The following is a 13,450-nucleotide window of genomic DNA, read 5'->3' as shown; positions in this document are numbered from 1 at the left end:
GGAAGCCAATTGTGGCTGGGGTGGCGGCGCACGCCTTTAATCCCAGCACTCGGGAGGCAGAGGCAGGCAGATCTCTGTAAGTTCAAGACCAGCCTGGTCTACAGAACGAGTTCCAGATCAGCCAAGGCTATGTAAGGAGACCCTGTGTCTTACAAGACCAAACAACCCCCTCCCCCAAAAGCTAGGTATGGAAGTGCAGGCCTGGGGAGGTGGATGCAACCCCTGGAATTGGATGGCTGGCCAGCCTGACCTGTCAGATCCAGGTTCAGTGAGAGATCCTGACTCAAAAAACAGTGGGCAGCACTTGAGGAATGAAGCACTTGAACTTTGATGCACACACACAGAAATGCTCTTGAACCTGAAGCGAAACCTGCAGCCGTATCTTGCCTGGCCACAGATGGGGATGGCAGCTGAGTATAAGCCCTGTTACTTCCAGAGTCCCAGGAAGCCTGTGCCCATGCTGGCAGTTCATCTTCTAATGACTTGCTGTTCTCTGATGCCCCCTACAGGACCATTTGTCTTACTTCCACTTTGTGGGTCGCATCATGGGTCTGGCTGTGTTCCATGGACACTACATAAACGGGGGCTTCACAGTTCCATTCTACAAGCAGCTCCTGGGAAAACCCATCCAGCTATCGGATCTGGAGTCAGTGGACCCAGAACTGCACAAGAGTTTGGTGTGGATTCTGTAAGTGTCGCCATCCTCTCCCCAGCTCATGGTGTGTCTGTTGTGTATGCACATGCTTTTGGGTGTGAAACTAGATGAGAGTAACAAAACTATAACAACAAGCATTAGGTTGCAGCATTACAAATTAACAGCTGACTTATATTCTTAATGATGCTTAGCAGATTTCTTTTCAGAAGCTTTTTTTTTTAAATTAAGGTTTGATTACAAATGCCAGTAATCTTGATGTGTGTGCGTGTGTGGGGGGTGAGCACCCCAGTTTCTCAGGTATCTGTAGAAGGCCAGAAAAAGTATTAAGACAAAGTGAGTGTTTACCTTTGCTTTGGAGCAAACCAGGACGAATTGTGGCTTGGAAGACCCAGCTTAGACAGGCTAGGGGGCGAGGCTTCCTGTGGGGAATCTGTCATTCTGATTGTCAAGAGGTAGGGCAGATAAAAGTTAAGTCTGACATTTCAAGTGTGTTTTTTGTGGGACAGATGCCTTTGAAAGGCTGCCCTGAGGAGAGATGAGCCTTATTTTCTTTTCTGCCTTAGTCCCTTTGACTCTGCTCTTCACAGGCTTCCTCCCAGAGCAATCAAGCCTCATGTCCCATGGTGTCATGGGACGAGAGTGACTCCCTCCACCCCATGAATGAGAATCATAAAGACAGGGACGGGACGGGAGCTGTGTCTGTCAGTGTCCAACATAGGCCCCTAGAACTCTGTGGCATGGGCCTAACCAGCCTCTGCCTGTGTCCGCAGAGAGAATGACATCACGCCAGTGCTGGACCATACCTTCTGTGTGGAGCACAATGCTTTTGGGCGGATCCTTCAGCACGAACTGAAACCCAACGGCAGAAATGTGCCTGTCACTGAGGAAAACAAGAAGGAATATGTCCGGTAATATGCAGGGCTGGCTTCAGTGGTGGCTCGGAGTGAGTGGAAGGTGCTATCAGGGGCACCCATAGCAGGAGACTCCATGTGACAGCTCAGCTCCAGATGTAGAGGTGGCAAACCAGGGTCAGCAGTGGCAGCCAGTGTGTCCCAAGGAGTCCATTCTGGCATCCCAATTCCAACCCAAGGGAGAGTTTTGTGCATTGGTAATTGTGTCACTGTGTCACACATGCCTTGCAGACCCCTTTGAAATCTCAGCAGCTCTGGCAGGCCTCACTAAGCCTTCTTGCCTTTATAGTAGAAAACCAGAATGCCAGAACTGGTTCATTTGTAACTTGTTAGAAAGGCCGGGTGTAGCATAGTGTGTGGTACAAACCTGTAATTCCAGCACTTGGGAGGCAGACACAGGAGTAGTTCCAGACCATCCTCAGCTACATAGTGAGTTCGGTCCCAGCCTGGAGTACAAAGACCCTTTCTCCAGGGGGTGGAGAGACGAGGGGAGGACAGAAGATCCAAGTGGGGACTCAGAAGTCAGTAAGAGTTCCAGGCCAGCCTAGGCTCCATGAAACCTTGTCTCAAAAAGATGACGTAAGGGGCTGGAGTGATGACTCGGTGGTGAAGAGCAGGGCTGCTCTTCTGGACGGAGGACCAGCACCCGTATGTGGCTCACAGCTGTCTGTAACCAATCTGAGAGAGTCCAACACCCTCTCCGGCCTCCATGGGCACCAGGCACATACATGATGCAGATATGCAGGGAGAACCTGCATATGCTTCAAATAACAATAGTAATTAAAGATTAAGGCCAGACAAACAAGCTGGGAACTGCCAGGGAGGTGGGGTGGGCTGGCATCCACCCGGCAGGTTCTCCATTGACCTCACATTAGATGCTGTCACAGCTGCACCAGCCACTGTGCAGACAGTGCTTTCCTGAGTCTCCCCGTACTTACAGTGGACGGCTTTTTCTTTCAGGTTGTATGTAAACTGGAGGTTTATGAGAGGGATTGAAGCCCAGTTCTTAGCGCTTCAGAAAGGGTTTAATGAACTCATTCCCCAACACTTACTGAAGCCCTTTGACCAGAAGGAACTGGAGGTAAGTGCTAGGTATCCTTGGGCCCTCAGACATTGAGGCCACTGGCAACCCTGCGTGTGTGCAGTGAGCTTAATGTTGGGAGACAGAGCATCTGAACTTGTCACACTGGGTGGTATCTGTCCCCTTGGCAAGAATTAATGACTGAACCCCAGGTACCTGTCCCTTGGATTTTTAGGATCTCTGGCCTTTGCTTTGCCTGACCAGGCCGCTCTCAGCCCAGTTCTCTGGGCTATTAATAAACTATTAATAAACTAAGAACATGTCATTGTTGGGGACTTGGACAGTAGTGACTCATTCATCCCTTGCCAGCTCTGCCTGGTGCCAAGTGGCCTAAGCCTTCCAGCTTGTTCTCATAGCCATTTGCCCACCGTGAGACTGAGCTTTGGAGTGGAAATCTGTGTGAGGCCATGAGTTTAGAGCAAGCTTTTAAACAAGTGGAGAGCAAGCATCCTCCATGTCCCCTCATTTCCCACATGGCCTGTTGAATTCATCAGCCATTTCTAGTCACTCTTCCCTGACGTTTTGGGGGATCAGCCCATTGGTAGCTGCACCCGTGAAAACCCAGAGGCAGCTGTTTGGCTTGGGAGTTGCACTGTCAGTGGGGGCGTCTTAGAGGCGGCTGTTTGGCTTGGGAGTTGCACTGTCAGTGGGGGCGTCTTAGAGGCGGCTGTTTGGCTTGGGAGTTGCACTGTCAGTGGGGGCGTCTTAGAGGCGGCTGTTTGGCTTGGGAGTTGCACTGTCAGTGGGGGCATCTTAGGCCTTTTAGAGTTAACACCCAGCCCGATGCCCTTCCCCAGCTGATAATAGGTGGGCTGGATAAGATAGACCTGAATGACTGGAAGTCGAACACACGCCTGAAGCATTGTGTGGCTGACAGCAACATTGTGAGGTGGTTCTGGCAGGCGGTGGAGACCTTCGATGAGGAGAGGAGGGCCAGACTCCTACAGTTTGTGACCGGATCCACACGCGTTCCTCTCCAAGGCTTCAAGGCTCTGCAAGGTGACTGACGGTGGAGTCGGGGCCATTCCCTGAGGTGTTTAACTGCCATGTTCTGTCCTAGGTGGCAGAAATAAGAATTGAAGTGTGGGGCTGTCCCACTAGAGAATTACGGTGGCCCAGTGTTCTCATAACAAATACTTAGCCCTGAGTCCCCTTTGGGTCTATACTATCAGGGGCTACTGATAGCCTTTGGCATTCATAACCCAAGGTGGGTGCCACTTAACACCAACCTATGGGGACTGGTGGAAGTCAGGGAGGACACTGGAGCTTAAGTGTCCCAATATTACTGCAAGTGTGAAGTCCTCACTGGCCTTGAGAGACTGAGGGAGTCACCTTATTTCTGTAGTGATGCAGGGCTGCAGGAGGCTCTGCAGGAGGCTCTGCCTTCTCCCAGCACTGTGACTAGTATAATCTGCTAAGCCTGGGCTTGCTGCTCTTCCCAACATCAAGGGTGTGGGTGGGACACGGCTTGCTATACCTCACACACCATGATGAACCAAGTAGGACACACTAAGGACATGAGATTTATTCTCTGCCCACCAAGGGAAAAACAGCTGTTTGGTAATGAGTTTTTGTGAGGGTTCAGATTTTTGTGACTCCCCACACCCTTCTCTCCTTACCTCCAACTGCTTCCCCACAGTAGGCCTGCTTACCAAATGTTCCCATTGAGAAAAAAACCCTACTGTTACAAGGGTCTTACTAATATTACCCAAGACCAGGCAGGGGCTTGGATGTGAGCCAGGGATGGAACAGGGCCCCCATTCAGTCCTGGAGTGACTGGTCCCAGAGGAGGAAGGAAGGAATGTCCCTTAGAGCAGGGCACTCCACTGGAGGCACACAGGCCAGGTGCTGAGTGGCCAGGAGGTCACACTGCCCTTTCAGGAGCCTGCCTCAGCACTGCCAGCCTTTGCCCTGCAGAGAAGAGCATGTAGCACACCTATAGGCAGACATGGACTAACAGCCTTGGTAACCTCAGCAGCAGGGGGCTAGGGAAGCCATAGGCATCCCAGAAGACTGGAGTAGGGAACAGTCCAGTGGCTGGTGCTTTCTGTCAACTTAAGTGTGGAGACAAATCAGACTGCCTCAGCTACCCCCAAAAGAGGCTCCCAGGCATGATATATGTAGGGGCTCTAAGTCCCTGGGGTTCAGGAACAAGTCCCACTGCCCCAGGGCCTCCGGGCCAGGCACTCCCAGGCTTTGTCTAAAGTGCATTAACTAGAATGTTGTCTTGTAAGGTTCTACAGGCGCAGCAGGGCCTCGACTCTTCACCATCCACCTGATAGACGCCAACACAGACAACTTGCCCAAGGCTCATACCTGGTAAGTTTGGCCACCGTGGGGTCATGCGTCCTTCATGTTATCTCCAGTAGAGCCTCAGATCACAGCCTATGGTCACATGAGAAGGGTACTAGCGTCAGCAGGTGCCCGTGCCACTGCTTTGTGAACTGGATTTTGTAATGGAGCAGAGCAGTTAAAGCTATGGTGACTACTACCCTGTTCATGGATGGCCCTTGGTTGTGTGTGTGCATGTACCCATCAGAAAGGGACAGACACTGTCTATCTGATGTGTGGATCCACATTTTCCTTCTCCAAAACTTAATTGAAAATATTTTGCACAGTAGATTAGTTACTTGGTAGTTTAAAGACAGTCTCAGAGTCATTATCTCTCCTTCAGCATACTAGCTCCCAAGGTTGTTGGGATGCTACATAGGCAGAAGGTTCAGCTACTGCCTGTGACCCAGTGAGGAGGTTTGGAGGGAACGATTTATGTCTATCTCAGCTTTTGTTCACATCTGCAAGATGGGCTCATTCACCCATTCCCAGGACCTTGTAGGCCACCAAGCCTGCCTCAGCATGGTGTGTGGCTCCTGTCTTTGAGTTTCTAACACCATTCCTGATTGCTCTGTGCCTATGATTCACAGGCTGCTGCTTTGTCTAATACCGAGACAATAGACGTGTCTCTTTGTACAAATCCTTGAAGTGAGTTCTCCCTGGAAATGTTAAGGGGGAAGATTGCTACCTACCTCATCTTTCTAGGATTTAGCATCCTTTTGCTTTTGAGCCCCAGCATGCTCTTGCAGGGGATTGGCTGACCCTCAGTAGGTAGTAGGAGAGCTGATGGTCACCAGTGCAAATCACAGGCCAGCCAGGGGGTCTTCCCAGTGTAGAGAAATCACACCCAGAGGCAAAACAAGGAGCAGTAAGTGTGCAAGTTTATATTTTGATTTTGTAGATCTTGAGTTTTTCCGTGGGTTGATTGGAAGAAACGAAAACTCCCAAACAAACTACGTTGAAAGCTGAGCCGTGTGTGTTCACAACTTGATATGGTTGGGTTCTTCCCAACCAGAGAGGGGACACCACATCCCGCCCACTGTGCGGAAGACTGTGATTCCCAGCAGTGACTCTTGGCTTCTTTTTCCTTTTCCAGCTTTAATCGGATTGACATCCCGCCCTATGAGTCCTATGAGAAGCTCTATGAGAAGTTGCTCACAGCTGTGGAGGAGACCTGTGGCTTTGCTGTGGAGTGAGGAGGGGCCAGGGGCAGCAGCGTCTCCGTCACAACCACCAGACCCAAAGCATATGGCGTCTGCACGCCTCCCGCATGGCGGGCTGAGGCCTGAGATCCCAGAAACCCGAGGGAAAAGGCTCGTCTCCCTCCTCCTTTGGGGAGGGCAGGCCAAGGACTTTCATAGATGGCTCCCATCCATTTATCCCTCCTTTATTATAGTTTGCCCACCCCTCCATCACACATCAACTAAAACACAGCCAGGTTTTGCCCTCTGCTTCCTTGGCATGGTGGGAAGGCTGTGGGAGCGTCAACCCACGGTCATGGCCAAGCTGGGCCCTGAGGGTTTGCATGGTCTCTGTACCGGCTCTCAAGATCAGCAGCTGCCGATAGCTTACCAAGCTCAAATTCCAGATGTCCTGCTAGCAGCCTGTTCAGATAGCAGGTGGATTTCTATTTCTAAGCAGGAAATAACTGCAGTGTATGCTTGCTGGATTCCACCCAGGCAGGAAGCTCAAGGCAGGATGTATTTCCCTCTGAGAGGTAAAGGAATTGGAGCAGCCTCACTGGAGGCCCAGGGGAGAAAAATCTTTAAAGTCCCATTTGCTGTGTTCTCTACCCAGTTTGAAATTCTCACATGTCATGGAGCTAATCAAAGAATGGCCCGAACCAGGCTCAGATCCCCTGGGTCCAGCTGACTCCTGTGCCAGGGACTGGAGGCTCCTGTCTGTCTTGAAATTTTAATGGACCTTTATATGGGGATTGCTAAGAGCTAAACTAACAGAACAATTTTGTCACCACAGCCACTGGATGGGACAGCAGGAGAGGCCGCTGACCTGGGGTCCCCTGATGCAGCTCCCCAGGGTTGGTGCTATGCACAAAGCAGGGTGTGATGGGGCCTGTGGTAACAGGGTGGGGGCTTTACCTCCCTACATGGCCCTCTTCCCCAGTGGCAATGGTGATGCTAACAGTTCTACTCAATGTGCTTGTCTTTGTCTCCAGACGAGCAAGGCCAAAGCCAGCCTAACGCCATGTCTCTAACACCATTTCCAGTTTGCACAAGTGTTGAGAAGCGGTGACTCTTTAGACAGAGGGGTTGAGTTCAGGCAGCTGAACTCTGGTGGAAGCAGAGCAGCAGCCAATTTTCCATGTGGTTTTGTCATTTTTGTTTGCGGTGGGGGCGAGAACAGGGTAATTCATTAGCAAGACATTTCATTGGTACCGGGGTTCGGGTTCAGCCAGGAGTTCAAGTTGTATGTGGGACATGAGGAAGGTCCTGTGGGCCACTGGCTGTTAAGTTCTTTTCATGGCTTACCTCCGGCTAGGGATGGGGAAGTGGCTTCCCTGCTGCTCCTGCTGCTTCTGTCCAGCTTGCTCCGAGAGGAGCTCTGAAGTGTGGGGAGAGGGTTGCCAGCGTGGTGGCCACTGGTACCACAGAGTGTGAGTCAGCCATACTCTAGGCTTCAAGGGAGGGAACAGGAAGACCTCACTGCACAAAACTTACTCCGTTCCCATCATCCAGGCCAAACTGGGACCTTATCAGTCTCAGTTTTCTGCCTTGCCCCGTAGGGCTGTCTTATTTCATCTACCTTAACACTTCTGGGGCGTTCTGAAAGCCGACTCCATCATGACTGGGAGTATTTAAGTGAGGAAGCCTGTACCCTAAGCCACAGCCAGTCCATGGGAACCAGCCAGAGCCTGTAGAGTGACACTTTGGAAACTAGAAACCCTGCCTGTTGCTGTTACACTGTGCTAGCCTGCAGTGATGAAGGAAACCAGGGTCCCGTGCTTTGGAGCTGTTACATTGGGATTGATAAGGGATAAGTCTTAGGAGTCCTATGTCAGGTGTCCTGAGGAAGATCCAGAGGTTGGGCCCTCGGGCTGACTGTGGTAGGCACACAGACCACCTCTAAGGCTTCTGAGTCTGCTTGCATTGCCTGTGGGTCCCCCATTGCCAATTCTGAGTGTCCCAGCCTCCCCCAGGTGCATCTGTCTGTGCAGCGCTGGCCTCTGTTGGTACCGCTGCACCTCCTTGTCTGTCTACCATGGTTAGGCCCCTCTGAAACACCTCAAAGGACACTGCGTGGCCGGCCCACAGCTAAGCTCCTGGTTGCCCTGCTTTGGGTCTGGATGAAGCCCTTTCATGTAAGATCTCAATTGTCACCCCTCCTGGTGGCCCCGGACGATCCACCGTGGCCACATCACCCAGATGCTTCAGGAGTCCGGCTCCCCAGGCTCCCTCACCAGCGGCCAGCAGCCACACTCAGGGACGCAGCAAACACCACTCTGCTTCGCAGCGCTTCAGAGGAAGCGCAGGCTGCAGCAATGGGGTGGCAGCGGGTCGCAATCTCCTGCTCTCTGTTAGGAGAGTCTGCCACAAGATGGGATGCGGGGATGCTGACCTCTACCCTGACTTGGCCACATGGTCAAGTCAGGGTAGGTGGACCCTGGACTGACCTTCTGCAGAGAAAATGCCCCACCCTACTGCAGCCAGGTGGGGGCCACACGACAGCCTTCTTGAAACAGTGGATTTTTCAAATGTGTTTATAATGTATTCTAATTTATTTTGTAAGGTCCTGTTTGAAGTGCTGCTGCTACCCCAGTTGCTCTCCCAGTTTTTATTGCCCATTTACTTGTGACAGTTGTACACTAATGTTCTGTTTTATGTCTGAATCGAAAGTATTTAAAGAAATGCTAGTTCTATTTAATGCAGTTGTGGAACCAGCTGGAAACACAAAAACATTGACTGTAGAGCAGGCTGGACCCGGGAGGTCAGGTTCATTTTGTTACATATGCAATAAACTCACAACTTTACATTTTCTTTTGGCATTTGTTACTTTGATGTGGTAACGAGTTGGATGTATTTAACCTAGCTTCACCAGCAATGAAGTCCAGCCTCCAAGGAAAAGAGGGCAAAGCTAGGCTTTTGGGGAAAACAATGGAAATACCAGTGCTTAAACAGACTGTACAATTAGTTGTTCACTCTGTCCTTGACACCGTGGACTTGAGGTGGCAGCTTTGTGCCTTCCCTGGGGCTCTGCCTACCTCACGAGCTGGTTAGCCAATTCCTTGCACATACTCTCTTTTGGTTATTTTGAGTAAGACTGCCCAGAATTCACGTGCACAAACCTCTGTTGGACTCTATTACCATCTACAGAAATTCTGGGTCATCATGCTCTGGGTTAACTTTTTGAGGACCCTTCCTACTGCAGATGCTTCTGGGAAAACTATGACAGTCCATCGCTGTAAACTTGTCCCAAGTCAAAAATACCGTTTACTCATCTTGGAGGTGATGCTGCACCTCTTCTACAGCATCCTGAGACAGTTTACCTGGAAGTGCTGTGTGGATCATAGCTGCTTTATGGTTAGAACTCCTTTTCAGAAGGTCTGGGTTCTTCCGTCTCCTTAAGAAAACATTACAGACTGTGACTTGTGCATCTGAGAAGTCCAGTCTCGGGTTCCCCAACAGATTCTGTATCACTGGGAAGCCCTATGCCAACATCGCCCATATGGTCCTCATTAGTAATGCCTCCTTGCTGAAGTCACACAGCATCAGGAATCACAGGCCCTGAGATCTTCTGTGAAGATTCCCCCTCATGACCCAGTCACTTGCTAGGGACTCGCCTGCTCCATATTTATAAGGTTGGACCTTCAATACAGGAACTGTGGGGGAACACAAAACCAGAGCATCTCACACTCAGAGTGGCAGGCTGGTGTCATTGCCATATCTACACCTGCTCTCCCCCACCTACCAGGAGTGCTGAGGGCAGTGTCCTCATTTGGGGGGGGGGGGATCTTGGGCCTACAGTTCACAGCTAGAGATGATTGGGTCACTGTGCCTGAAAAACCAAATGTCTGCAGTGGACTGCAGAGGGGAGACACTCACACCCAAGCTGTAGGCAAACCTGGCTGCATACCACATGCCCAGGCTCTCTTGTTGCCTCGGGCCTTGTGCAGGGGCCAGGGTAGGGCTAGGTGTCTTGGGGAAGCTTCATACTTACTCTGCCTGTTTGACGCCCCCCACCCAAAATAGTTACATGGGGCGTTCACTTTCACACCAGGCGGAGCCAGCTCTCCAGCCGCTGTGGGCCCCGTAGCTCCTCCCTCAGGCCTGTCCACCCTGGCACATCCTTTCTGCCATCCCACTTGGTGCTGGCTGGCAGGGTGATTAGACCTTGCCCCATCTGAGCACCCACGATGTGGCCCGAGGAGCCACAATGACCCATAATGCCCTTCCCACCCCACCCCTCTATTCTACTTCCTGCAGCCTTGATGGGCACTTCTGCTGCTACAGGAGGGGACAGGCTAAGTGACCTGACCCCATTCTGCCACCGCTACCTCCAATGGCCTGTCCTTTTGCCCAGCGGTGAAGACGTCCTTATTTGCTAAACATCACTCTGGTCATGGATGTCAGGAGGTGACAGCACTGGTGTGTCCAGGTCCAGTTCTCTCAGATGGCTGTGGAAGAGGGTGACCTCTGAAATTTCATGTTACTCATGAGACATCAGCTAAGTGTCTGTTCCGGAGAGAGGAAATTACACCAATTAGCTTTGTACAAAAACAGTGGCACACAGGTCATCCCAGCATAAGGGAAGTGGAGGCAGGGTGATCAGGAGTTCAAAGTCATCCTTAGCTCCCAATGGAGTTTCAGGCTAGCCTGAGTTACATGATACTATCTCAAAAAGCAAAAACCAACCAAGCAAAAAGCAAAAGAAAAGAAACCACAATGTTGGGCCAGTGATATAGCTCTGGGTAAAAGTGCTTCCCTGCACAGCCTAGTGACCTGAGTTCAATCCCCAGAATCCTCAGTGAAAGGAAAGAGGTTGTCCTGTGGCATGCCCCATGGTACATGCACGTGCACACACATACATACACACACACACACGTGCACACACATACATACACACACACCACAGTACATTGTTTTCTTAAACTGGCCCTGAAGCATTCACTACAGTGTCTAGTAAATATTCAGTAAGTATTGGCCTTTTAAAAGAAACCAACGAGATGTGGTGGCTTACATCTTTAATGCCATTGCTCAGTAGGTAGAGGCAGATCTCTGAGTTCGAGGCCAACCTGGTCTATAAAGCGAGTTCCAAGACAGCCAGGGCTGTTACACAGAGAAACACGCATGTACGCACGTCACACACCGTACCCCCAAAACAAGTGAGAAGCCAAGAAACCATAAATAGGGCTCCTCAGCCAGGAGGCCATTAGTAGAGCTCCAACTCTGACCAGGGAGATAGGCTCAGTGGGGAAAGCTGAGCAAGTGCCGAGGACCCAAGTTCAAGCCAGGAGCCCACACAGTGGAAGGAGAGAACTAGCTTGTCTGACCTCTGCACACATGCCCACAAACACAGATAAGCCAGATGGTGGCGCACACCTTTAACCTCAGCACTCAGGAAGCAGAGGCAGTCATACTATGAGGTCAACCTGAGTTACACTGTGACACACTGACTCAAAACAGAAAGACAAAGCTAGCCTGGGCTATACATCTGAAAAGTGGCTTGTGGGCAAGCTCACTGAGCTGTCACGGGAGCACTAAGACACCTGGGGTCACCTAGAGCTCAGCTCCTGACTTAGAACCCAGTGGGAGGCATGATAGCTACAGAAAACATTCTAGAGACTCCAGACCCAGGTTCTGTCTCAGGGAAGCAGCTGCTTTCAAAAGCCAAAGGGGAGGTGATGTGTGGTCAAACATTTTCCCAGAAGGAAGCAGCAGCGGGACGGCAGCAGGTCCCGGCAGTCAGTGGTGATGCTGAGGTCAGCCTGCTATAATGAGAGCTGAGCCACACTGGGATTGGCTGAAGCCCTGTGCAAGGCCCAGGGAAGGCCCAGAGGGTCTTTGGAGAAGTACATGGCTGGCCATGGGAACTTGCCCAGGAGGCAGCAGCTATGTGAGGAAATGGAGGAGCCTCGGGTCTGGAGACTTCTGAAGAGAACGGTAGGGTTGGGTTAAATACGTAGGCTAAAACCAGTGTGAGCACAGTGACTCTTATCTATGATTCCAGCACTTGAGGCTTGCACCTGGAATCAGAGGCTGGCGGACAGCCAGGGCTGCACAGTGAAGGCCAGGTCATCCTGGGCTACAGAGGTAGGCCCCACCCCCCACCCCTGCCTGGTGTCAGCAAAGGAAGTAAATAGATACCAAAGGATCTGAAGAAAGGTAAAGTCATCAGTACCCTTCAAATGAGTTTTTAAAAATTCCCAAACAGGCTGGAGAGACGTCTGAGAGGATCAGTTCCCAGCACCCAATCAGGGGCTCGCAATCACCTCTAACTCCATCTCCAGGGGGTCTGATGGCCTCTTCTAGGCTCTGTGGTCACTAGTGCACACATAGCATCCAGACAGGCAGATTAGCAGGTGTGTGCACACAGGCATGTGCACAAGTACACACACACACACACACACGCACACACGCGCATACACGCGCACACACACCTGCAACCAAATCATTTAACCACAATCTGAAAAAACAACGATATAAGATGAAGTTCCTACAGAAATGCCACACAAGTGTAAGGATCTGGGTTCAAATCCCTGGATCCCACATAATAGTTGGATGTAGTGCATGTCTGTAATCAAGATGCTTCTGTGGAAAGATGAAAGGTGGAGACAGGAGAATGCTGGGAAATGTGTGGGCCAGCTCACATAGCATCTGCAACAGCAAACAGGAAACTGGAACAAGGTGGAAGGTGACTATTAACACCTGAGACTACCTGACTATACAGACACACATGACACACATGTCTACACACACACACACACACACACACACACACACACACACACACACACACACAGGACAAGGTTCAGTTGGTACTATGCTTGATGCACCAATATGAGGATCCAAGTTTGATCCCTAGAACCTGTGTGAAAAGCCAGGCACAGGGCTGTGTGCCTGGAAAGAGGGAAGGATCTCTGGGGTTCTCAGGTCTAGAAAACCAGTGAGCTTCCAGATTCAGCAAGTGGGCCTCAAAAAGTGTGCTGAGCCACTGAGGATGACACATGACTTTGAGCTCTGGCCCCACATACACAAGCATGCATGAGCGCACGCACGCGCACACACACACACACACAAGCATGCATGAGCACATACATAAGCATGCATGCATGCATGCACACAAACACAAGAAAAGAATCTCTGCTAAACAGTCAACTGCAAGTGTCCTGTAAAACATCAGTCCATCCAAGAGAGTTCAAAGGTCAGCTATGCGCACAAAGAGCCTGATGAGCAGCTTTACAGCTGTTGGCAAGGCCCGCTTGCTTTCCAGAGACATGTACACACAGTTGAGGAC

The 13,450-nt window shown here is 51.0% G+C and overlaps 1 protein-coding gene across 6 annotated transcripts in view; it reads left to right on the top strand.

Moving 5' to 3' along the window:
* Smurf1 (SMAD specific E3 ubiquitin protein ligase 1) overlaps window positions 1–8,973 on the top strand; it is an 88,492-nt gene extending 79,519 nt beyond the window's left edge. For 4 of the 6 annotated variants that reach the window (XM_040751332.1, XM_040751329.1, XM_040751330.1 and 1 more), the window contains 6 exons: window positions 510–688; window positions 1,426–1,563; window positions 2,527–2,647; window positions 3,445–3,646; window positions 4,882–4,966; window positions 6,075–8,973. In XM_040751332.1, coding sequence (XP_040607266.1) covers window positions 510–688; window positions 1,426–1,563; window positions 2,527–2,647; window positions 3,445–3,646; window positions 4,882–4,966; window positions 6,075–6,174 — 825 coding nt within the window. In that variant the 3' untranslated portion in view covers window positions 6,175–8,973. The remainder of the gene's footprint in view (window positions 1–509; window positions 689–1,425; window positions 1,564–2,526; window positions 2,648–3,444; window positions 3,647–4,881; window positions 4,967–6,074) is intronic. The other 2 variants (XM_040751327.1, XM_040751331.1) reach the window with 1 other exon arrangement.
* Window positions 8,974–13,450: the final 4,477 nt, after the last annotated feature.

This window comes from Mesocricetus auratus, unplaced genomic scaffold, assembly GCF_017639785.1.
Source record: "Mesocricetus auratus isolate SY011 unplaced genomic scaffold, BCM_Maur_2.0 Super-Scaffold_100008, whole genome shotgun sequence".
In the NCBI taxonomy this organism is placed as follows: domain Eukaryota; kingdom Metazoa; phylum Chordata; class Mammalia; order Rodentia; family Cricetidae; genus Mesocricetus; species Mesocricetus auratus.
Note: the sequence above shows the minus strand (reverse complement) of the source record. Positions and strands in the feature narration are given on the sequence as shown.